Raw genomic sequence first — 24,256 nt, 5'->3', positions numbered from 1 at the left:
GCGCTGCAGCGTGATTGCACTATGGCCACGGAAATGGGAACACATGCAAAATCGAAACCTAGCTCCATGGCTCCAGCGAGCCCCACCCAGGTGGGACTGGCCCCGCGAGCTCACGGTTTCACCCGGCAGCGACCCGCCCGGCTTGGGGGAGGGACTGGAGAGTTAGGGCAAGGGGTTCTGCACCCTCTCCGCCCCCTGCCAACACCACGCCCGCACTTATTTGCATTTAAAGAGAAATGCACCAAGGAAAACAGTGGCCGGGCGGGGGGCACGCCTTCCCGCCGTGGCGATTGGGCCACATGCCTGCCAATCAGGGCGCTGACTCCCCACCCTGTGGTTGTGGAGTCCGGGGGGGGAGGGGGTATAAGGGAGCTGCCTGGAGCCTGGAGAAGGGAAGCCAGTGCAGGAGGTGACTGGAGCCGCCGTAGCGGTGGCAGGAGCGACAGTGGCGGCGCTCTCAGCCGCAGCAGCCCCAGCCAGGGTGGCGCAGCAGACAATAACTGTGCTGGAAACCAGACTGAGCCGGGTAAGCGTTGCGCGCAGCCAGTAGCCTCCGCCTGCCCGCCATCCGGTGCAGTCCCGCGTGCTCAGCTCTAGCCTCCTGGAGAGGGGCTCTAAGGGCTGGGCCGGTCGGCGTCCGGGCCGCTCTCTGCTCCCTCTTGGAACCCGCTTTGAGTACTGTCTGGCGAGGGGCAAAATAGAGTCCTCTGAGCGCGGGCGACTGCGGCTAAAGGAGGGGAAGAGGGCGGGCAGGCAGGCGGGCTAGCCTGGGCCATGCCTTTTGCCTCTCGGGGGAGGCAGAGATGGGGCCCGCACGTGCTACCGCGCTGTCCCAGAAGGGGACCCGCCAGGCAGCACCCCCAGCGGTTCATTTGTAGGCCGAGAGCTCCGCAGCTTTGTTGTAGCACATTAGCTGGAACAGCTGTGTTACGCGGGTACCTTTCACCCCCCAGCGGCCCTCCTGCGCCCCTCCCCTTCCCTCCGCATCTCATGCTTCTCCCTTCTCTCTGCGGACGAAGCCAGCGCGCTGGCCTGGTCGCGAGGGACATTGGCTTTGGCGTGGATTGGGGCATCTACATTGTCTGCCTCCTTCCCAGGGAGCTCAGTTGGGCCTGTAGGCTGCCCACTTCCCTTTGGAACCTCGGCCTTGCTGCCTCAACAAGCCGCGCCCCCTGCTCCTGGGCCTCCAGGCGCATCTGGCGTCCACCCCCGCGGACAGGAGGGCTGGCATCAGTGCTCTCCCTGGACCTGGGCTTGAAGCTGCAAGGCCGCTTTGTCTCTCCCACTTGCCTTGCCTCCTCTCCTCTTGGAGAGCACTAGCTGCATTTTTCTCTCCAGCCTCCTGTTTAAAAATAGCGATAAGCAAGGTGTTGAGGGGGGGATCTCTGTGCCAGAGGCTGAGGGAGCAATTATTGTAATGGGGAACGCACCGGCTGGGTGTGTGTGAGAGCTAGAGAGGCAGCCAAACCCTCCAACTTCGTAGTTACTTAAAATACCCAGCCCCCGGGACCGCTGTCATTGTCTGCTGCAGACACCTCTGACACTGGTGACCCCTGGACCGCGGGACTTTACCTAGGCTCACCGGCGGTGAGGGGCTGGGCCTGCCAGGCGCCTGGGCAGCTGCTGGACTGGCCCTGCAGAGCTGGCCTCTGTTTGGCCAGGTTGCCTTAGCGTGGGCCCTGGGGTCAAGGTGAGCCCTGTCCCTCACACAAACACCTCCCTCTAGAGGAGGCTCTGCCCACCTGCTGCATTCTAACAGTGGATATGGGCCCGATGGATGGACCTGTGCTGTTAGACTCACTGCCTCACCCCAGGGGATTCCAGCAGAGCCCTCTCCCCCAGCGCGGCTCCCCTCATTCTACCCCACCCTCTGCTCAGCCACTGCAAGACAATGTGCCTCTGGCAAAGGACTCTAGGCCTTTCTGAGGAAGAGGAAAGAAGGGGCCACTGAGGGGCTTTGGCTGGCTGTTCTTAGACCTTTGACCAACCCCTGAGGGTGGAGAACCCTGTGAACTGCAGGGCCCAGGCAAAGACTGGGCACATTTGAGAGGAGACAATGAGAACCAGTAAATCACTCACTTGGGGCAAGACTAGTTGGGGACCTTTGTAACTTCAGCCAGGACTGCAGATTCCACACTACAGTCACCTCCTCCCACCTTGACCAGGCCCCAACACAAGCCCCCTACTTGCAGCTGGGCATCTCCAGCCCTCTGCCTTGCCTCAAACCCATAGCCACCTAACATATCTGCCATATATAACTCCCCACCCCAACACCCAAACCCACTCACCCTGCCCTGTCCAAATTCTCTTCCCTTTCAGTCCCCAGCTCTGGGCCCACCTTCTCCTTGGTGCCTTTCCTGCCTGTTTCTTGCAACCCCTGATGACCTCTTCTTTCTCAGAACTCCTCCAGGCTGCCTGCATCCCTTGGGCATTTTTGGGCTTAAATTATAATAGGAGGTGAACTATAATTAACTTTCCCTGTCTCTACTTTGTCTCCCTGATATCATGGCTATCTGGGTTCTCTCAGAATCCCTCAAAGGAAGGGGTAAATGAAACCTGGAACTCAGCCACAACCCCCTCAAAGCCTAGCAATGTATAGCAGTTAGTGAATGCTCCGGAAGGACTTGCTGTCTTAGTAGTTTTCAAGAAGACCTTTACCTCTCCAACTTGCGCTTGTCCTGATCCACATAAAAGTGATTAGAGAAATGATACTCAAGGCTCAGATATTTGAGTATGCCTGATGAGGATGGAGAAGGGGAATGGGTTGCAACTACAAGAAAAAATTAAATCGTGATGTCTCTCTTCAACAACAAGCTCGGGATCTGGACTGCCCAGACCCCAGACTACCCATACCTTTCTGTGCTGATTCATGAGCCTAGAGGCAAACTACTGTGGAGAGAGCTGTGAGATCTATGTATGCAGGAGGATCATCCTGGGAAGCTTCCAGAAAGTAGAGGGGTTTGGTTAGGCAAAGGGTAGAGGTATAAGCAAAATTAGGAATGGGAGTGGGGTGGCTGTCAGGCAGGCTGAGTGAGGTGACTGAGTCTTTTCTGGTTGAGATTGTATGTCTGTAAGGTAGAGAGGAGGTTGGTACCCAGTTATGGGGGTTCCCAAATGCCAGGCTGTGGAATGGGGATCTGGTCTTGGAGGAATGGGTGAAGGGGCCATCAAAGAATGGGGAATTGGGAGGTTTTGATAATTTTTGTGTGCAAATATGCCACAATAAAAACTGGGTTTTAGAAAGAGTTTTAGAATGGGGTCTTAGAAAGAGATTGGAAGCATGTCGTAAGTCAGACAGGTAAAAGGCCACCTTTGTATCTGGAAGTCAAACTGGGGGGCAGGCTATCTCTGGAGGGAAGTTGTATCATATCAGCCTCTCTTTGGTCTTGCAGGGGGTCGAGGGGAAAGGAGGGAGCCTGCAGCCTACAGACCAATGTGGTGGAGGCTAAATGTCCCTCAAGCCTCTGCTGACCCCTTTTCTCCCAGCTGGGCAGGACTTCAGAGAGCACCAGTTTTGACTCCTGCGCTTATAGATGGGAATCTTGAGCCCTGGAAAGCAATAGGGACTTGCTTAAGGTCACAGAGCATTTAGGGATAGGCTGCTGCCTCCTGTGCAGTGGCTGTTTCCACTATATTCCCCTGTCTCAAGCAGCCTCCATTCTGCACAAATCTCATTAACCAACCCCTCATCTCACCTCACCCATTCCTCAAGAGTGAAGGGGTGCTGAGTTAGCTTGGGGGCCCCACCTGGGGAACTCCTCCTTCCCTTTCATGTCTCTTTTGCTTCTTGGTCTTGGTCTGCAACCTGTCTGGGGCTGTAAGTTTCAGGAGGGGAGATAATTGGAAGAAATTGGCAGTCTAATGATTCTCTTCTAGTATCACGGAGGTGTTAAAAATTCCTCAAGAATTGTTACGTTTACACTCTCAGGAAACGTGTGCGTGTATGTATGTGTGTAGGGGAACAGCCCTGCTCCACTGGTCCAGGAGAATAAGGGAATGAGAGAAATACCAGAAAGCTTGCTTGTAGAACCAAAGAGGGAGAAGGGGCTTCCAGCCCCTTTACTTACAAATAGGCTGCTTGAGGCTAGAAGAGGGCATGCCCAGCGTTATTCCATCAGTTCCCCTGCCTCAAATCACGTCCAGGCAGACAAACTAGGTGATAAAGGTAAAGCCCCCAGAGGAGGCATTTCATAGCCTTCCTGGGTCACCCATCTCACTGCCAGGAAGTTCTTTCTCAGAGCTAATCTGAGTCTTTTGCTATACTTATGTGTGTGCACATGTGCATGTGTATGTGTGTGTGTTGGGAGGTGGGGTTGAGAACAGCTGGCCACCATTGGTCTTCTGCTTAACAATCCATTGGAGATTTCACAGGCATTAAACCCTCTCTCCTACCCCCAACTTCTGTTCTCTGAATTAAATAATCACAGAGCCTTTCATCTCCTCTCCTTGGTCTTATTTTTTCAAACCTGTGCATGTGTAAGTGTTTCTCTGAGAAGGCAGCCAGGGAAACCAGAACCACTGCAGAGGTGCATGTGCTAGCTGAGTAAGGGTGCATTGCTCCCCTGCACCTCCTCTTTTGGGATTAGGGGATAATATGGACAGTGGAGAAAATTGCCCAAGGGAGCTTGGTGGAGTCAGAGGCAAGCTTACTGGTGCTGCAGGGGCCTCTGTGACCCTTTAATCTGCATTTCTTGTTGCAGAGCCTTCATTGCTTTCATTTCCTCCAGGTTTTTTTGATTTCCTACTGGGCTTCCAAGCAGATGCTATCCCTCCTTCTCCATCCAGCACTCCTCAGGACTCCCTGCTGGGGGCTGCAGCTCATCTCAGGGGAGAGAAGGCTGGGCTGGGCCAGTTCTGCTTTCCCATCTTTCTGGACATATAGGAATATTCACAGGCCAGGCCTAGTGCATTTTGAAAGAGTAAAATGTTCGACAGGGTTGTGGGGGAAACATGAGGAGTGAGGCTGGGCTGCAGTGCACCTCTGTCCTGCAGTGGTGGACTAGGCTTAACCAGCTAGATACCCAAGCTTCCCAGCAAAGCCTAGGAACCCCAAAATCACATGCCCCCATCATGTCTCCTGACTCAGCAGCCACTAGAAAACTGGGCACAGAACCACCCTTCTCCTAGCCTCTCAAGCAACCTGGGCAAGCAGACTCTCTGGTCCAATCTCCCATTTCTAGATGGGGAAACTGAGGCCCAGAACAGGGAAGGAGTTTGCCCAAGGAGCACAGGAGCAAAAAGCTCCTGACCCCCAATTCAAGGCTTCTTCCTCTAAGTGCAGTGATCTTGATCCCCTCTCAAGCTCAATTTTCTTACCTGGCCTCTCACATAGTGTGTGCTGTGTATAAGGGAGTAGATACATAGGAAAGTCAAGGGTCTCCTTTGTTCACTTGGCCCACCTGCTCCTCTGCAGGCTTTCCTCAGCTGCTTTGTCACATCTGTTTCCCTGGGGTTAGCTCCTCTCTTGTTCTTCATCTGAACTAAGGTGGGGGGGGGGGCGGCACCTGTCTCTGATTTCACTCTTGCTGGGTTAGTACTGACGCAGTGGAAGCCTTACTGTCCAGGCATGGCACCCACCTCAGATACCTTCCTCTGTAAGGAAGTTTGGGAGCTTAAGAGGAGATTGGCAAGTAGGTGGCTCCTAGAGCCCCTGTCATTCTAGGAGAGCTAGGGAGGGTAACCTCAGCAGCCTGAGGAGAAGGCTGGGCATCAAGAAGACTCACCAGGAAAACCCATTTCTAGGGAGAGGCATTGTCTGGGTGACCACATCTCCCAGACTGGAGAAGCCCCTGTGTATTTGGGGCTGGGCTAAGGGGCAGAAGTGATGCTAGGAAACCTGCCAAGGGGCATGCAGGGAGAAGGTCAGGTAAAAGGGTTTGGCCCGGATCCTGTAAGCAATGTGGAATAATTTGGTAAGTGGAGGAGTGATACACTGAAATCAGGGTTGTAAGAAAATTAATTTGGCAAGGATGTGCAGGATGGATGAGATGGAAGGGGGCTTGATTTCAGTGTTGCAGCAGGGGGGGACCAGAGGGAGCTCAGCTAAGAGGGTTGTGTCATCTTCAGAAGACATGGGGTTGCAGGTAAGGAGCGGGAGTGCCAAAGGTGGCTGCAAGAGGCTCCATCACAAGGGCCCGTTATTGAACATCTACTCAGTACCTAGTGAGCAGTTTGCCCCTTACATTTATCATCTCTAATCCTTACCATGATCCTGCCTGGTAGGCAGCATTTTCTTCATTTTGCAGATAAGGCATTTTAGTCTCAGAGAGGTTAGGCCACTTTCTCAATCCCCACAGCCTGTAAGGGGTGAAGTCAGCATTTTAGTTCTGGGCTGACAAACTCCAGCTAAATTAGAATTCAGTTGAATCAATGTTGTTTGAGCTCTTGCTCTGTGCTAGATATAGTGATCATAAGATCAAGGAGAGTCCATTTGAGAGAGATGAACAGACTAAGGCCTGCCAGAATGAATTACCCAAAGCTGAGTATGTTAACAACTCAGTTGAGGGGCTGGTGGTAGGGGAATAGGAGCTGGGGTGAGAGGGTCCAGTTTGGGGTCTGTGCTGCATCCAGAGTTAGTGGAATACCCCCTTGAGAGAAGGTGCCCCTCAACAGGAAGCCTGCAAATTAGGGGAGGGGTGGTTGCAGGGATAGCTTGGGTGGGGCTCTGCCATTAGCCTCTACAGCTCCGCCAAAGGGTACCAAGCCAGGCAACCCTTCCTTTGGGCTGTGAACAAATCGTTTTGAGAGTGGGCTTGGCTGTGGGATTTAGAAATGGGTGAGTCAAGTTCCAGATCATCTCATAGGTCATTTTCTTTGAACAATAGCTCAAATTCTGCATCTTTGTCCCCATTGGAAGGTTTCTGTTTGAACCTTTTTTTGGCCCCTCAAACTTATCTCCTAATGAAAAGGAGAGTAGAGGAACATGTTTCATGGTTTGAGAGTGGTGGTGGTGGGGTTGCTGGTGAGGAGAGCAGCCACAGGCTGGGTTGGCAGCCCTTGGATTCTAAAGTCAGCAGGCTTTCTGGAATGTGCTAGGTGGGGCCAAAATAGTGGCAGCCAGTGAGAACTGGAAGTGCTGCAGAGAAGGCTCAGCTGGGCTGGGACAGGAGTGCGATGGGATGTGGAGATGATGGCTCTTGCAGGTGTGAAGGGAATCTGCACAGTTCTTGCTCTCAGTCTTCCTCCTTTGATTAGGGGCCAGCACAGTGAAGTAGAATGGCATGGAATTGGGACTCAAGAGGCCTAGAAGCTGCTGTGGCTCTGTCACCATACCACTGTGTGACCTTAGGCAAGTCTTTTCCCAAGCCTAGACAGTTTCCTTCTCTGTGACAATGAGTTGCTATCCCCCACTAGGCCTGATAAATGGATTCCTGGGAAGGGCAAATGGGGAGTGAGAGAGTGGGGAATGCTTTGTAAACTAGTAAATACTCTGAGTGGATGAATGATGTCTGTTGATGTGCATTTCCTTTTATGTTGGTACTTTTAGCTGAGTTTGAATTGTTGACCTTTCTGGCCTGGGCTAGAGAACCTAGCTAGTTGAAATTCCCAGATAGTCCAGAGCTGTTAGCCAGTAGCTGAGTCAAGGCAATATTTTGAGTACCTGAATATCAAAGGTTAGCTAAAAGAGCAACTAAAGCCTCTTGTGAGATAACTACACAATCATCCTCATTTCCCATTTGGGGAAACTGAGGCCCGAGAAGGTTTGGTGACTCACCCATTGAACCAAGGGGAATACCCTCCTCAACCCTGACTGAGGTAGTTTTGCTGCCAGAAATTGTCCAAGTATAGTCTGAATAAAATATTTAAAAAATTAGTTGCTATGTTTTTGAGCCTCTGCTATATAGTGCATTTTATTTAGTACTTTATATACATTGGTTTTGTTCCTTACAATAGCTTTAAGAGATAAGCACTCTCAATAGCCTCAATTTCCAGTTGAGGAAACTGAAAGAACTTTCTGGATTTCTCCCAGGTGGGCACAGCTGATCACAGTGCAGAACTGGCTGACTCTCTGGGCCGGTGGCGCTCCCTGTCCTTACCACTCTTTCCTTAGGCCAACTCCCCCACCCATACACAAGGGCAGAATGGGTCCAGAGTGGGCATACTCTCAGAAAAACTGCTTGGAGGAGGTCTGGGGAACTGCGACTGGTTGAGACCATGCCTCTGAAGGTACTCCATAAATTCACACACTTTTTCCCTGGACTCAGCCTTCTCTGAGTTGGCTGAGCTGGCCCCAGGAAGCTGGGCCGGGAGCAAAATGTGCAAGGCTCAGTCTGCAGCTGTTTCCTTCTCACTGAGAAGGGTCCCTGGGGAAGGTTTGTGGCTGGTCTCCTGCCTGTGTTTTTAAAGGAGGGGAGAAGGAAGAAACTGCTCTAGTAGCCAGGCTTCTACTGGTCCTAGAATGGCCTGAGACTGGCCCTGGGAGCAGAGATGGCCACAGCTCACTCCCTGCCATGATAGCAGTAGCTATCATGTGGTCCCTGCCAGGGACCTGAAACTTAGATAGCCATACAGGTTGAGAAACCTAAGGGTTGAGGGGCCCTGCATTTGGCAAGACCACTTTCTTGGCAGGAACCATAAGGGGAGGCAGCTCCAGCCTGGGGGAGCTACAGAGTCTGTCCCTCACTGTCTTCTTTGCCTTCTACACCACCTCACTCTCCCGGCCAATGAACTCTGTGGTCCCAAGTAAAGGTAGCATAGCCCATGGGTGAAGGATAGCATTGGGACCTGGTGCGGTAACAAGGAGTGTGGAGAAGGGGCCTGGACCAGAGGTGGCTAGGTGGGGCTGGGCTAGGGGGCTACCAGCTATGGATGATCCCAACTACCTCCTGTCCTACTGTCTTGGGTGGGGGGCACACAGGTAGAGACACTATGAGTGGCTGTTGGGGGTACATGGCCCTGGGACGGACAAGGCATGGAGGTGGAAGATAGCACAGTTTCATGGCTGGTTCTTGCCCTGACCTAGTTAGATGACCCTGGGCCTACTTAGAAAGAGAGCTTGAAGCTAGGGGCAGAGAATCTCGGTTCCAGGGATACAACCTTGCCTAGTTCACCCACTGCCGCTACACACACACAGAGGGCTTTTTAAACTGCCCTAAGCAGAGGACTTTGTATAAATCCAAAGACATCTTTAAAACCCCTCACAGTTGGCTCCTCCTCAGCATGGGCCAAAGCAGCTGGTCCCTCAGGCTCCCCGCAGTGAATGGCTTTCCCAGAGGAGCAGCCTTTTACACATGGTCTGCTACTTCCTAAGAAACTACCATCCGACCTTGAAGGTAGTAATAATAACAGTAATGCCAATCTTTCTCATTTGTACTTCACTTTACAGTTTACAAAGTGCTTTTGGTGTCCATTATCCCATCTAATCCTCGCCACACTGCAGTGGACTGGGTAGACGGTGGGGGGTAGGGAGTGGGGGATAGATAGAGGAGTTATTTTGCTCTCAGTTTCACAAGTGCCTGAGGCTCGGAGGGGTGCCTTGGCCTGTTCAGGGCCCCCTGTCATAGCCAGTACCCCAGCCCTGTGGCCCATGGCTCCTTCCACAATACACTGCAGATGCCTGTGGCAGGGAAGGGAACAATGTAGAGAACAGTGGGCTGGCCTCTACGCCAATGGAGCACAAGAGCAAGGGTAAGAGAAGACCCAAAGGGACTGCTCTCCAGCCAGGGCATCAAGGTTCTGGAAAGCAGCCCTCTTTGAGATTCAATTTGCCTAATCGGTCTGTTCACAGGAACTCCAGGCCCAAACTCTGCAGGACCCTTCAGTCCTTGATTCATGATGTCTAGGCCCATAAGGTTTTTCACTTTGCCTTTGGTTTTCCTTGATGCCCAGCCACACTTACTATTCTTGCCCATCCCTTCCCCTAAATCATTGCCATTTCCACTCACTCCTGTCTGACAAAGCCCAGATTGAATGCCTTCTCTTCAAGGCAGCTTTTCTGGGCCCAGGGGGTATCTTTCTGCCTTTAAAATTCATCATGGGATTTGATAACAAAGTATGAAGAATAATACCCAACCACTCAGCTTAAGCAATAATGGGGGCTCTTCTTTAAGGCCTGCATCATGCTGTGCCTTCAGACTTTTACATGTAGGACTCTCTCCCTGTTAGCCTAGGAGCTCCCCCAAAGCAGAGGCTGGGGTTCTCCCTTCCTGGCCTGCCTTGTAGCACTGAGCTCAACGTCTATCACTTACTGAATGTTCAGGAGAGGTTTGTCATAATTCCAAAGAGGGAAATATAATTTCACAAATAACTCCGCTACTGCCATCCCATCTCCTTCATGCCCAGCACCTTATTGACAACACTGTCAGTAATGTCTGGGCTGAGATAAAAACATCTGAGCTTTGGAAAGTGGGGGATTCAGATAGATGATAGGGCCCCTATTCCCATCAGACTCCCAGGCAAAGGACGCTTAGTAGTTGTGTGTATATGATTGTGTATTTGGGGCGTGGCTCTGTGTGTTTGTGGGGCTATCGGTTGCAAGGCTGAACTGGAACAATGTCACGAAAAAATATGTCACACACACAAAAAACCCTAACCTGAGCAAATGGCAATACAGATCTCTGCAGAGAGAGGATCAGATGAGTTTTTATTTTTTTTCTTTTATTTTCTGGATAACCAGCCATCATCTTCCTCCAAGTTTAATATTTAGTTCTGCAGAGTGCTTCTGATGGAATCCTGAATCACACTGATGATACAAGTGTCAAGTCAAGAAAGGCACAAGGCACAAAACTAGTGTTTGCAAGACAGGATCAAGGACTCCAGGAGGGTTCCTCAAATGAGGTCAGAGGCTAGAGTGTAGCTGCCAGCCTCTCCACCCCCAGTGACAGTCCATAGTCTCCCACTTCAGGTGAATGTGTGAGTCTTATTACCATGGCAACAAATCACATGGCTAATGTGCTGCTGGCCAGATGCTCCCAGGACAACAGTGGTGCTTGCCTCTCTCTCTCTGGCTCGCAGCAGCTGTTCTGCCTCCCTTCCCTACCCTAGCTCCCCATCTGCTGGTGGCTACCCTACAGAGAGGGGACACAGTGGTGAGGGACTTTCCAGGGAGGGGTCATTGGTTTTTAGCAGGCTGGTCACTGATCTAGCTGTCGACCAGCTGCAGTCACTAGAATGAATACATCAGACCCGGAGGGGAGCATGTTCTGGGGTGTGTGATGGCTAGCCCTTCTTTTTATTTATCTCTGCGGCATTTGGATGTTTGGAGGGTTGGGAGCCTAGAGCAGAAGGGTGTACAGGTTTATTTATTTAAATAGCTGTTAAGAGGCTAACTTCCAGGCCTGGAACATGAATCATGTAGAGTGGTGCCTTCAAGGAGTTCCCTTTCTAGATAGGGAGCTAGATGGGAGCCAAAATAATGAAGGGAGTAGAGAAGAAACAGTCTGCCTCATGGTTCTAAAGCGGAACTTTGGAGTTCTAGTTGCCAAGGGCCAAATTAAAATCTCTTCCCTTATCCAAAGAACTTGAAATCAACAATACAAAGAGACTTATGCACCCCTGTGTTCATTGCAGCACTATTCACAATAGCCAAGATGTGGAAGCACCCCAAGTGCCCATCAACTGATGATTGGATAAAGAAGATGTGGTATATATGCACAATGGAATACTACTCCACCATAAAAAAAGACAAAATCGTCCCATTTGCAACAACATGGATGGACCTCGAGGGTATTATGTTAAATGAAATAAGCCAGAGAGAGAAAGACAAAAACTGTATGATTTCACTCATATGTGGAAGATAAACAAACACATGGACAAAGAAAACAGTTTAGTGGTTACCTTGGGGAAGGGGGTTAGGAGTGAAGGGGCACATTTATGTGGTGACTGACAAATAGTAACGTACAAGTGAAATTTCGCAATCTTATAAACTATTACGAACTCAATAAAAAAAGAATCTCTTCCCAGCTGAACAGTGAATACAGAATCTGACCTAGACCTACCCCTCACATAACCACTATGGAGGGGAGGTATTGCTAGGCCTCTTGGGCTAAGGATACTAAAGCCCAGAGAATGCCTTGCCCCCAGGCCACCATGATGTTTTAGCAGATCCTGAATTGCAGCTGTGGAGTGTGGGTCTGCAAGGCTCCTACTCTGGACTTCTGAAGGTCTGAGCCTCGTCCTGGAGGCAATTTAGGGAGCCTATGGGGAGTAGGTGAAACTTCAGGTCTACTTTTCTTCCCAGCCCCAGGAAAAATGTCAATGAGAGCCCAGGCTAATGTGTAATTGAGGCCTGGACCCTGCAGAGCCCAGTGAGGACTCAATGGACTGTTTTGCCAGATGCCTTTCAAGAATTCTGTGTTGTCAGAGCCGACCTCCTTCCTGCCTTTCCTGCCTCTCCCTACCTTACACCCTTTGAAATTCCCTCTCGCAGTCAATAGCACCACTGCGTTTCTCACATCTGCAGTTCCTCCTGCCCAATGCTCCCCTGAGCTTAGAGTGGCATGAAGGGAGCAGACCCAGTAAGGAGGTAGGTGTGATGGCTGCCTGTTGATCAGTGTAGGGTTTCACTGCCTTGGGGCCCAGAGGAGGCTGGCCCAGTAAGCCAAGCATATGGAACGCATTAAGGTTTTCTCTACATTTTCTCTTTCTTTCTGGCTCTACTCAAGCCTGAAACCACAGACACCTGTGAAAACAAACCCAGTCTGGATGCTTGCTCACCAGTACTGTCTCTCTGTCTTTGTCTCTTTCATCTCCTCCAGACCCAACTGTGATGCTTCCTGACTGATGATGTTATAACAGTGCCTGGAAGCCAGGAGGCTACATTTTCAGTTGAACATACCTGAGTTGTCCCCATCACCATGGAGACCCAAAAGGATGAAGCTGCTCATGCCAAGGGAGCAGCAGCCTCTGTGGACACCAAGGACCAAGGGAAAGAGAAGGGAGCCAAGAACAAAGAAGCTGAAATGATGAAAGCATCAGAGCCACCCTCATCTGGCCCAGGTAGGCTGAAGAAAACTGCCATGAAACTCTTTGGTGGTAAGAGGGGCATCTGTACCTTGCCTAGTTTTTTTGGAGGAGGACGAAGCAAAGGCTCTGGGAAAGGCAGCTCCAAGAAGAGTCTTAGCAAGAGCAAGACCCACGATAGTTTGAATGAAGCAGCTTGTGGCCCTGAAGACATTGTCAGTGAAAGAACCAGCCTTTCCCTACCTTTGCCTGAGTCACCCTGCGAACTTCCTAGCTCCCGGAGTGCCCATAGGGCTTTGGAGACAGGCTCCAGATGCAAGACATCTACAGCTGGAGCCACAGAGAAAGCTGGGGCTGAGAAGGCTCACTCTGTGCCCAAGCCAAAGAAAGGACTAAAGGGTTTTTTCAGCAGTATCCGTCGTCACCGGAAGAGCAAAGTCTCTAGGTCTGAGCAACATGAGCCAGGGGCCAATGGGCCTGAGGGGGCCAGAACTAGGCCTCATGAGCATGTGAGCCCAGCCCTTCTGCTCCCTGCTGAGGAGACCCTCCAAGCCCCAAGGAAGCAAAATGCCAAAACCCAAGATACCCCTGGGCCAAAAGTTTCTTCATCACCAGAGTCTTCTCCAACAGCCACTGATAAGACAGCCTGTAAAGATCCAGAAGAACCCAGGGCCTGTGAGGCCTGTGCCTCAGTACTTCTACAGCCTAAGCCTGCCCCTGAAGCCACTGACCCAGAGGAGCCCCACAGCCCAGAAACAGGGGAGAAGGTGGAAGCAGGAGAAGTAAATCCACCTAATGGCCCTGCGGGAGACCAGCTGAGCCTCCTGTTTGGGGATGTCACATCCCTGAAGAGTTTTGACTCACTGACAGGTTGTGGTGACATCATAGCAGAGCAGGACATGGACAGTATGACAGATAGCATGGCCTCGGGAGGCCAGAGGGCCAACCGAGATGGGACCAAGAGAAGTTCCTGTCTTGTGACCTACCAAGGAGGTGGAGAGGAGATGGCCTTGCCAGATGATGATGATGAGGAAGAAGAGGAGGAAGAGGATGTGGAATTAGAGGAAGAAGAGGAAGTCAAGGAGGAAGAAGATTATGACTTAGAATATCTGTGGGCAAGTACCCAAATGTACCCAAGACCCAATCTGAATCTAGGCTACTATCCGACCACATCCCCAGGCTACCATAGCTACATACTCCTTGACCCAGTTCGGTCTTATCCTGGCCTAGCCCCTGGGGACCTTTTGACTCCTCAGAGTGACCAGCAAGAGTCTGCCCCCAATAGTGATGAGGGTTATTATGACTCTAACACCCCTGGATTTGAGGATGATTCAGGTGAGGCCCTGGGGCTTGTCCGCAGGGATTGCCTGCCCCGAGACAGCTACAGTGGAGATGCCCTCTATGAGTTCTATGAGCCGGATGACAGTCTTGAAAACTCCCCACCTGGGGATGACTGCCTTTATGACCTCCATGGTCACAGCTCTGAGATATTTGACCCCTTCTTGAACTTTGAGACTTTTTCTTCCTCTCGGCCACCTGGGGCAATGGAAACAGAGGAAGAACGGCTAGTGACCATCCAGAAACAGTTGTTATATTGGGAGCTTCGGCGGGAGCAGCTTGAAGCCCAAGAGGCCCGGGAGACACAAGCCCGAGAGGCTCACACTAGGGAGGCCTATACCCAAGAAGCTCATGCCAGGGAGGCCCATGCCCGAGAGGCCCACACCCAGGACATTCATGTCAGAGAGGCCCAAGCCCCAGAGGCTTATGCCAGGGAGGCCTGGGCCCTAGAGGCTCAAGTCCAAGAGCTCCAGGCCTGGCAGGAGAAGCCCATCATGGAGTATCAGATAAGGCCCTTAGGCCCATCAGTGATGGGCCTGGTGGCAGGGGCATCAGGAGCCTCTCAGACTTCCCACCGGGGAACCACCTCAGCTTTCCCTGCCACTGCAAACAGTGAGCCAGATTGGAGGGACTTCCGTCCTCTGGAGAAGCGTTTTGAGGGAACCTGCTCCAAGAAAGATCAAAGTACCTTCCTGATGCATGTCTTCCAGAGTGATGCTATGTTTGAGCCAGACATGCAAGAAGCAAATTTTGGAGGATCTCCCAGGAGGGCCTACCCTACTTATTCACCCCCTGAGGAGCCAGAGGATGAGGAGGTTGAAAAGGAAGGGAATGCCACTGTGAGTTTCTCACAGGCCCTAGTGGAGTTCACCAGCAATGGGAACCTCTTCTCCAGCATATCCTGCAGCTCTGACTCTGACTCATCCTTCACTCAAAATCTCCCTGAGCTGCCCCCCATGGTGACCTTTGACATCGCTGATGTGGAACGGGATGGGGAAGGCAAGTGTGAAGAGAATCCTGAGTTCCACAATGATGATGACCTTGCAGCCTCCTTGGAAGCTTTTGAGCTCGGCTACTACCAGAAACATGCCTTTAACAACTACCGCAGCCGGTTCTACCAAGGGCTGCCCTGGGGTGTGAGCAGTCTCCCTCGATACTTGGGACTGCCTGGCATGCACCCTCGACCTCCACCTGCTGCTATGGCCCTCAACAGAAGGAGCCGCTCCCTTGACACTGCAGAGACCCTTGAGCTTGAGCTCTCTAACTCCCACCTGGCCCAGGGCTACATGGAGTCTGATGAGCTTCAGGCTCAGCAGGAAGATTCAGATGAAGAAGAGGAAGAAGAATGGGGTGGAGACAGTCCCCTGTCCCTCTATACTGAACCTCCAGGGACCTACAACTGGCCTGCCTGGGCTCCCTGTTCTCTCCCAGTGGGGCCAGTCCCTGCCTGGATAAGTCATAGCCAGTTGGAAGGGCCTTCCAGCAAGTCTCCATATGGGCAGGCAGCCTGTTGCATATCTCCTGTGGCCATGTCAATGTTGTCTATACCGGGGCAAGAGCCAAGGGCACCTGGGGAATCCAGGCCTCAGCTAGCTCGGCCTTCGCACCTACCCCTGCCGGTGGGCCCTTGTTATAACAAGCCACAGGCTTCCCTGAGTGTGAGGGCCAGGCCCCAAGACGTGCTGCTGCCTGTTGATGAGCCTAGTTGTTCCTCCAGTTCTGGAGGCTTCAGCCCCAGCCCTCTGCCCCAGGCCAAGCCTGTGGGCATCACCCATGGCATCCCTCAGCTGCCCAGGGTTCGGTCTGAGCCCCAGCAGCCTCGGCCCATTCACTACGGGGCTTCTAGCCTTGACCTGTCCAAGGAGACAGCCGAGCAAGGTGCCTCTCTCCCCATCAGCTACTCCTCCACTGTCATAAATGGAAACCTAGCTGAGTAGTCATCATCAATTCTGGAGTGGGGGCATGGGGCCTGAGCATGTGAATGGGGATCAGGGGTTGGGCAGAGGGGTGGGGGGTAGGGGTTGCTGTTTAACTTGAAAATCCTTTTGGCCAGGGGAAACTCCTATGAGTTTTCACCTTTGTCTTTCCACTTCCCTCTTCTGCCATCTGTGGCCAGATTCAGCTTGAGTACATCTGCCCCGGGAGGCTGCTGCTGTGCTCTGGCTTTTGCTTTCGGAGTTTCTTCTTGTGACCCACACAGGCTTTGGGATGCTGTAATTTTGTGCCTATTCCAGTTGCCGAGTTAGTGATGATATATATAGCATGTATCCTCAACACAGGCTGAACCCTTAGGGCCCCTGACCCCAAGCCAGTGAGTGATGAACCACTGATGAGCAGCCAGGTCTGCACTCCCTCCTAACTGGGGGCAGGGGGCTTGTTTGCTGTTAGCAATGTGAAATTATGGTACAGATCCTCCCCACCCCTAATCCCTTCAGTCTTGGAATAACTGCCACCATTATATCAGATGACTATAATCTATTCACCCCAGCTAGCTGTCCTTAGAGAGGATCAAGTAGCATGTGTCTCACTGCCTATTGCTGTGGACTTTAGCATCATAACCAGATGGAGGCCTTTTAACCTGGCCTGCTATAGCTCAGGTTGAAGACAAAATGCTAATCCCCTTAATGGAGTGATCAAATTCATCAAGTTGCACACAGAAGACAAAATAGAATTCTATCATAGACACTACCATAAATCTGAGCTCTGGAATGATAGGATTTTTTCCTTCTTCCTTTCTTAAGCTTGTGACTGCCTGAGTTGCAGATGCTTTTGAATTTTGGTTCTTTTTTCATCCAAAGGAAATTTCCATAATCTCATCATAAGGAACACATTCTTTTAATGGAGATACAGGAAGAGAACTGGCCTAAATTAGGCTTGAACATAGGGGTTCAGGTTTTTGAAGGTTGCTGGGGAAGGATAGGAAAAGGAAGACCATTTGTCCCAGCCAGCAGGAGAGAGGATTTCAGACATTGCAGAACTCAAGGCAACCCAGCTTCTTAGAAGGGAAAATTGCTTTCCCCTCAAAAACGAAAAGTTCCTTAAGCGTTGCCCATCCATTTGTATAATGTAAAGAGGCATCCATGCTAGTACTCTCAAAAGACAGGATACCAAAGGCATCTAGGCTGCTGTTCTGGGCTCTCTAAAGAGCTTTCATCTTCCAATTAGCCAAGTCCTTAGCATCATCAAAGGACCTGGCTTCTTGAGAGGAAAGACTGTGACCTGCCCTCACTCTGCCAAGCTTCTGATTTGCATGGCAGTTGCAGCCCTTTATGGAATGAATGGCACCCTCCCTTCTCCTGCATCCACACAGTTTTCATGTTAAACCAGCTTGGAAAGACTAGTGGGGAAAAGTTACTGTCAGGAAGACATTGTAACAGGCTAATCTTAACAGGCTCAACCTCTCATTGATCACCAGTATGAATGGGTTCCTTTTAAATTTCTTAATTGGAAATAGCATATGCATGTTTTGGAACATACGGAAATAGCATAACATGTTTTGCCTGGATATGCTCAACCAAATTATTCTAGCCCCTCCTGCCCCATCCTTGCCCCCACCCCCCACCCATCTCCATTCCTGTTAAGAGAAGAGGTTAATAGGGCTCTTGCCATTCCTGAGATATGGCAACTTATCTTGGGAACAGAGTGCTTTTGGCTCCCCGAGTCAAGGTGACTTTATGGGCAAACTGCTGCTGGCCAGGGGATGTGTCCATGCTGGTCTTTGTCACCATTTCTCAGATTGGGATTGGCCCAGTGCCCCTCCACATACCTGTCTGGTAGAAACACCCCTGGCAGCACCACATGAGTTTGCATGGCACTAACACCAACTACTCAAGGGACCCAGACCAACTCTCCAGGCTGACTTTGTCTGCATCATGAAGAAATGCATGAGTCATGGAGCTGGAGAATGAAAGAGAGTGAGGAAGGCCCTCCCCACCTCAAGCACAGCATTCCAGGAAAGAAATGCCCAAATTTCAACTGTCTGGCCTCTCACCAAAGCTGCCCTGGGAAGGTGGGCCTGATATTGGCCTGGCTGTTTGGCAGGAAGTAAACACTCACCAAATGCCTTTACAACAGGGGAAAATCCACCACTTGCCTCCTCTGTCTCTGCTTCTCCTTGAAGGCAGCTCAGGCTCCTATCTGTATGTGGACTGTGCCAGCCACAGCAGGTAGTAGAGCCATCACCAGCCTCCAGAGGTCGCTGGACCACCAGCCTATCTGGGAAGAGAAAAAGTAGGTAGTCAGCCTTTGGCCAAGGGCTGAGAGCTATCCTCAGTGACAAGAGGGCAGAAAGAGGTGCTGCCTCAGAGGGGAGCAGTTGTAGCCCTGACATACTTTGCTGGGCTTTAGAAGGTCACATACCACAGAGTAGGGCCTAGGACTTAGTGGCAGATCATGGTTTGGACCACATTGCTGCCTGCAAGTCCTTTCACTGTCCTGGCCAGCCCAGGGATGGGATCCTCACCACCAGAAGTGGGACAGTCAGTGTACATGGCTGCAGAAGCAGGATCCTTTGAGTCTTACTCTAGATCTAAGCAGTTCATGGCCAAATCCCAGCCACAGCCTAGAAGAAGGAAGACCTGGCTGGGGACACGTGGTGATGGCAGCTCAGGGTGACACTGGGAGAGCTAGCTAAGCTCTAGGACTCTCCTCAAACATAGGCCAGTGCTTGCTTGGCAAGTACCAAATATGCCCCAGACTACTAAAGGTATCAATGTCAAGTCCACAACTGCTAGACTGTGACCAGTTGAACACCATGTCTACATTGCAAGGTCCTAGGATAATGCTTTTGGATTTGACTTCAAGGGAAGATACGACTTGAGAGGAGGTGGCTGCCCTCATTTTGCTACCCAGCAGGCTTAACTAGTGCCAGACAGCTCTGATCCTGAGAATTCCCAGATGAGACCGGTCCTTTGGGGACCAGTGACTGTGGATAGAGAAGGCCACCTAGCAGGCCTCTACCAGGGCTGCTAGTTTCTCGGTGCTTTAGCGCCTTCAAGGAAGCCCTGCTTTGGGGCCCAGTTAGGGCCTGTCCTGCCCATTTGGTCTCAGCTTGGGCACCAGTCCAGGAGCATCCTGGGCCAAAGGCTTCGGTCAACACCAGTCTCCCTCTCTTCTCAGTGCTGTACCAAGGAGGGAAGTAGCTTCCCTCACCCAGGGTGCATTCCCCTCATTCTGCTGCCAGCGACTTTCCCACCCTTGCCAGTGCCACCACCCCACCTTCCCTCGGCCCCTGGGCCCAATTGCTAAGAGGGAGGCATGGGGGATTTAGCAGGGAGACTTCAAGTTTACCCATGTGTATGTTGCATCCAAGTTGTTTTTAATATATATATATCAAAAGTCAATTATCTATTTTTGTATTGTTTGCATTTTGTATTCATGGAAAACAATGTTTATCAATTGTTCTTTTCTGATATACTTTATTTTTAAGCGGTGCTGTTTACAATTTTAAACAAAACAAAGATGACATAAAAATTGCTGCTGCTTATGCAGAGGGCTGGCATCTCAACTGCCCAGGGCCCACCCTCTTTCCCCTCTCCCTACCCCTGATGTATCGCACTGTCAATCCCCTCCCTCCAAGATAGGGACGGCAGAAGATGCCCAGATACTAAGACAAATGCCAGGTGACTCAGGCATGTGGAACCTGGTAGACAGCTTGTTTTATGGCTTTATTTTTTTCTTTTGAACGCTCCCCCTTCCCTATGTGTAGACCTTCTGGAAGTACTCATATCTCTTTCTCTTTTTCCCTCTTTATGTTTCGTGCTTTTATTTTGAAACCAGAGTGCCCATGTTGTGCTATTTGTCATGTTGAGTTTCTCCAAAGGAGCATTTTGGGGACATTCTCCATGCAGTGGGGAGGGCAGGGGGTATCAATCATGCTTCCTCTCCCCAAGAAGCTGGAGCAGACAGATGGCATGATGCTTGGACCATCAGGAATTGGCCATCTCATTGAGGAAACCCTTGCATGGGACTTTCCAGGACCTCAATTGATTGTGACATTTGCCCAGAAGAGACATTGGGGAACTCCTTGAGCCCTCTTGCTGCTTTGGGGGAGTCTCTTCCCCTACCACTATTCCCCCTCCTCTGCCCTGCTTTGGCTCACATGTGGATGGTAGTTTGGGGAACAGTGACTGTCAGGGTGATGGCTTGCTGGCCTGATCCCCACTTTTCCATCCTGTAGTCACTCCAAAGAAGAAAATCCACATGGCATGTATATGTGTGAGGGTTGGGCCTACTCAGAGGCGGGGCTTTATTATTCTTGTTACTATTGGTGCTTATTTTCCCTGCTGTATATGGGAGTGGGGGGTGGGGAAGAAGAGAGGAATGTATATTTAGGTGACGTTAAATTAAATGGCTGGGGGACAGAGGGAAGAAATTGGGAACTGCAGTGAATCCCACTCCAGGTGTAAGAGTTCTTTTTCTCCCAGTGCAGAAAGGGGAGCACGGCCCCAGGATGTGTGCTAGCTTCCTCTTCCCTATCCCTGAGACATCACAGAGTTGCCTGGATTGTGGCCTCTCCAATCCTAGCTGTTCCTGACATCTGGATATCTTGATGCACTGCCTGTTTGTAACATATTTCTTCTGCGGAATGCTAATAAAACTGGGTTCAGGAGGGACCCCCCAGTCACTAAAGTGCATTCTTGTGGTTTGTTCTGCAGCAGCAAACCTGTGATCCATGGTTGTTGGGTTTGCCCTTGAAGGGAAATAGAGAAAACAGGGAGGTGGGGTTAGAGCATCCAATGGGGGAAACAGAAGCCAGAGTTGAAACTGAAGGTAGAGGGAACTTCAGTTCTTCATCCAAGCCATGCCATGCATCTCAGTCTGATGCTATGTTCGTAAACTCTCCATCACACCTTCCACACCCTGAGACCTGCCAGGGGCTGGATAGCACTTCTGAAATTAGCCTTCATTAATGTAAGTGTGCTGGCCTTCCCACCAGCCAGAAGGCAGAGGTGTGGATCTCCTACTGATGGCTCCATCAAAAGGATGTGTCTAATACTGGGGCTTTCAGGACTGGCATCCTTCACCCAGGCCTATGGGTAGAGATGCTAGCCGGGCAGCTGCCTGCCCCACCTATTTAGCTGTTGGGCTGGGTGGGGAGCATGTGGTTTTTGTCCCTTATTGCAGGGCATCTCATCTGGTAGGCACCAGAGATGTACCACAGGCACAATCCAGTCACCTTGGGATCATGTCCTGATTTCCAGGCCTGTCCTAGCCTAGGAAGGACTCACCTGCCCCTTTCTATTACCAACACAAAGGCCTACCTGTGCCATCCACCAGGAGAAGGTGATTGTGCTAACGGCTTTGGTTTCTCTAATCCAGATTCTTACCCTTGGCCCCAGGCAAGCAAGGGAAGCTGGCCCCTGGTGGTGGGCTTCCTTGAGTTCTACCCAATTGCCATGTCCAAGCCAGAAGGCCTGAAATAGCAGCTGCTTGAAAGTTTGTGGACAGTGCTGCCACAGACATAATTGGAGGGCTCCCTGGAGTCCCTTCCCAGACTAGCAAAGAAGCTCAGTGGCCCCCAGGATCTCATGAAGCAAGTAAAGCCAAAATAAGAGCAAATTAGCAAGAGAGAAAAGAGGGGAGGGGAGTTGATAATTTGGAGAAATTGGATTATTTGTCCTTGGCTGCTCATGGAAGGAAGAAGAGGATCACCGTTGCTCAGGGAGCTTTTGGAGCAAGGACTTTTGGGAAGGTCTTCTTATATCCATTGGAAATTCACAGGGGTCATGGGGTCAGGGAGGCCTGGGTTTCTGCCCTAGTTTTTACCCCTCATTAATGAGTTGGGACTTGGGCAAATCCCTTCTCCGTCTGAGTCTCAGTTTCCTTAACAATAATATGCAAGTAAGATGAGCATAGACTTGACTAGACTAGTTTCCATATGCAGCTCAGCAAATTGGGGCTACTCAGAGTGACCCAGGGAACTTTTTCAACTATCTAAGTCCAGCACTCCTTACCCTGGTTATAACTTAGTTGGCCTGGAGTGAAGTTCTTTTTTGTGGTACCCCACATGACTGGTGCATTAGACCTGCTGGACAAGATGAGTGGTAAGGGTTCCTCCTGTTCTGCTGTGACTGATGGCTGCCTTCACTGTGACCACCTAGGGATTCCTTTGAAATACTGGAGGTAGGCATTGGTAGAGAAAACCTTCTAAGACCTTTCTTAGATTATCAAGAAAACCGCCTCGATTAGCTCCAGTGCTTTTCTCTGGTCCGTTTGAGGGTTGGGGTTGTGCCTAGTGAAAGGGCTGCCTTTGTTCCCAGTTTCTGTTTAGAGCAAATGTAAACCCAACATATAAGAGACTTTTCTGCAAACCTTTTGGAGAATGCTGTTGGCAAGCTGCTAACTTCCCACTGCCCACACCCTGAGTGGGCTCTGGACTCTACCGACCATGTTCTTCTCTCTGGATAATTCCTAAGCTTTGGCTGGACTGCATGGCTTTTGGTAGCCAGACGTAGCCAATAAGAGCAAGTGACTTGAGGGTAGTACTTTCTAGACTGCTAGCTCCTTCCATCTCCATTTTCTTCTAAAAGGCCGCTGACGCAGATGGCCAGAGCAGATGATTTCATCCCCACTTTACAGAGGAGGATATGGATTCATGGAGAAGTGAAATGACTTGCTCATGGTAATATAGAACATTGATTGCAAGTCAAGATGGGAAAGAGGGTGAGTAGGCTGGAGTGGAAGATGTAGTGGAAGAGAAAGATTACTGCTAAGAATTCTCTAAACACAGGATGAATTGATATGTGCCAGGCACTAGACACTTTAACTACATTATCTTGTGTAATCCTTACCTTAACTCTGTGAGGTTGACATTGTTATCTGCATTTTTAGATGAGAAAACTGAACCACAGAAGGGTTAAGACCCTTGCCAAGGTTCACACAGTAAGATCACTGGCCTTCAAATCTGCTTTCTCCATTGTACTTGTAGTGAAGCTGCTTGTTAGCAATGCATTAGGGGTGCAAGGGGTGAATCCCAGCAATGCCTCCAGCAGCCGGCCCAAAGTCAGAGCATTCTAAAGCTAAAAAGCATCTCAAGTTGGCTCCTTATCCCACTGGGCCCAGCCCAGACTCCCACCTCCAAACCTGGGTCACAAGCCCTTGTGAGCCCTGGGAGGGGAGGGACTTCCTTCCCCTATTCCCATGGCCAGCCTTGGGTCTCTGGGAATTGTTCCCAGCCAGGTGGGCCCATACTTTCTCCCGCTTAAATCTGCTAATAAGTGTCCTGGGAAAGATGATGAATAGCAAAGTGAGTCAACAGATGTGAGCACTTAGATGCCTAGAGAACACGCCTCCCACCACTCAGACCTTCACCATCAATTGGAGCACTGCCTCATGACAAGTTACTTAATTGTAAATCACTTAATAGCCACAGTGGGAAACAGTCTCATTCTCTGGAAGAATAATTGCTGTCTGATGGGTTCTTGAAGGCTGCTCTCCTCTGCTCCTTCAGTTTCTCTCCTGCTTTTTCACTCCCTCCCTCTGGATACCTAAGCACATTTTCTATTTGGTCCTCTCAGTCCATGGAGCATCTCGTGAGACTTCCCAGGGGCTCCTGTGCAGCACCGATCATCAACAGAAAGTGGATGCTTTGCCTGGCCACAAATACTGTGATTAAAAGTATTGTTATGTCCGTCAAGACACCAAAAATGAAATGGGGATCCATCTTTGTCCACAAACTCAGATGTGATAGGACAAGAAATAGTCCTTGTCTTTTTTCTTTAAAGTAACTGAATTCTGACTCCAAACTCCCCATCCTAACAGGGAAGCATAAAATTTCATGTCAGTCATAACTGGGGGCCCCCTCAGAGTGGCACTGGAATCCAGGGGTGGTTGTGGTACCCAGAAATTAGGGCAAGGGGAGCTAATCTCCACTGACACCCTCATTTTCCATGCCAACAATGGGGAAGGAGAAGCTGAGAGCCATAGGGACTTCAGTTCTGCCTCCTCCTGGGTACCTTAGGGCCATCTTCTCCCCATCCTTGAGGCACTGCCCTAAGCAGTGCTTGAATTCCTACTG

At 50.7% G+C, this 24,256-nt stretch overlaps 2 protein-coding genes across 4 annotated transcripts in view; both read left to right on the top strand.

Annotated features, from left to right (window-relative positions):
* Positions 1-341: 341 nt before the first annotated feature.
* The window catches only part of ARHGEF9 (Cdc42 guanine nucleotide exchange factor 9), a 570,152-nt gene continuing 546,237 nt past the window's right edge, over positions 342-24,256 (top strand). Inside the window, exon 1 of one of the 3 annotated variants that reach the window (XM_070605606.1) lies at positions 342-526. The gene's annotated coding sequence lies outside the window, so the exon portion shown is untranslated. The remainder of the gene's footprint in view (positions 527-24,256) is intronic. The other 2 variants (XM_070605602.1, XM_070605604.1) reach the window with 2 other exon arrangements.
* Positions 359-20,868, top strand: AMER1 (APC membrane recruitment protein 1). Its single transcript, XM_070605599.1, has 2 exons — positions 359-526; positions 12,696-20,868. Exon 2 carries the CDS (start codon positions 12,795-12,797, stop codon positions 16,173-16,175), a length of 3,381 nt encoding a protein of 1,126 aa, XP_070461700.1. The 5' UTR covers positions 359-526; positions 12,696-12,794; the 3' UTR covers positions 16,176-20,868.

Source organism: Equus przewalskii, chromosome X (genome assembly GCF_037783145.1).
Source record: "Equus przewalskii isolate Varuska chromosome X, EquPr2, whole genome shotgun sequence".
Lineage (NCBI taxonomy): Eukaryota > Metazoa > Chordata > Mammalia > Perissodactyla > Equidae > Equus > Equus przewalskii.
This window is presented reverse-complemented; position numbering and strand designations above follow the sequence as displayed.

Bases quoted from the DNA above. Each gene is read 5' to 3' on its own strand.
- AMER1 (XM_070605599.1), top strand. From the start codon at position 12,795: ATGGAGACCCAAAAGGATGAAGCTGCTCATGCCAAGGGAGCAGCAGCC.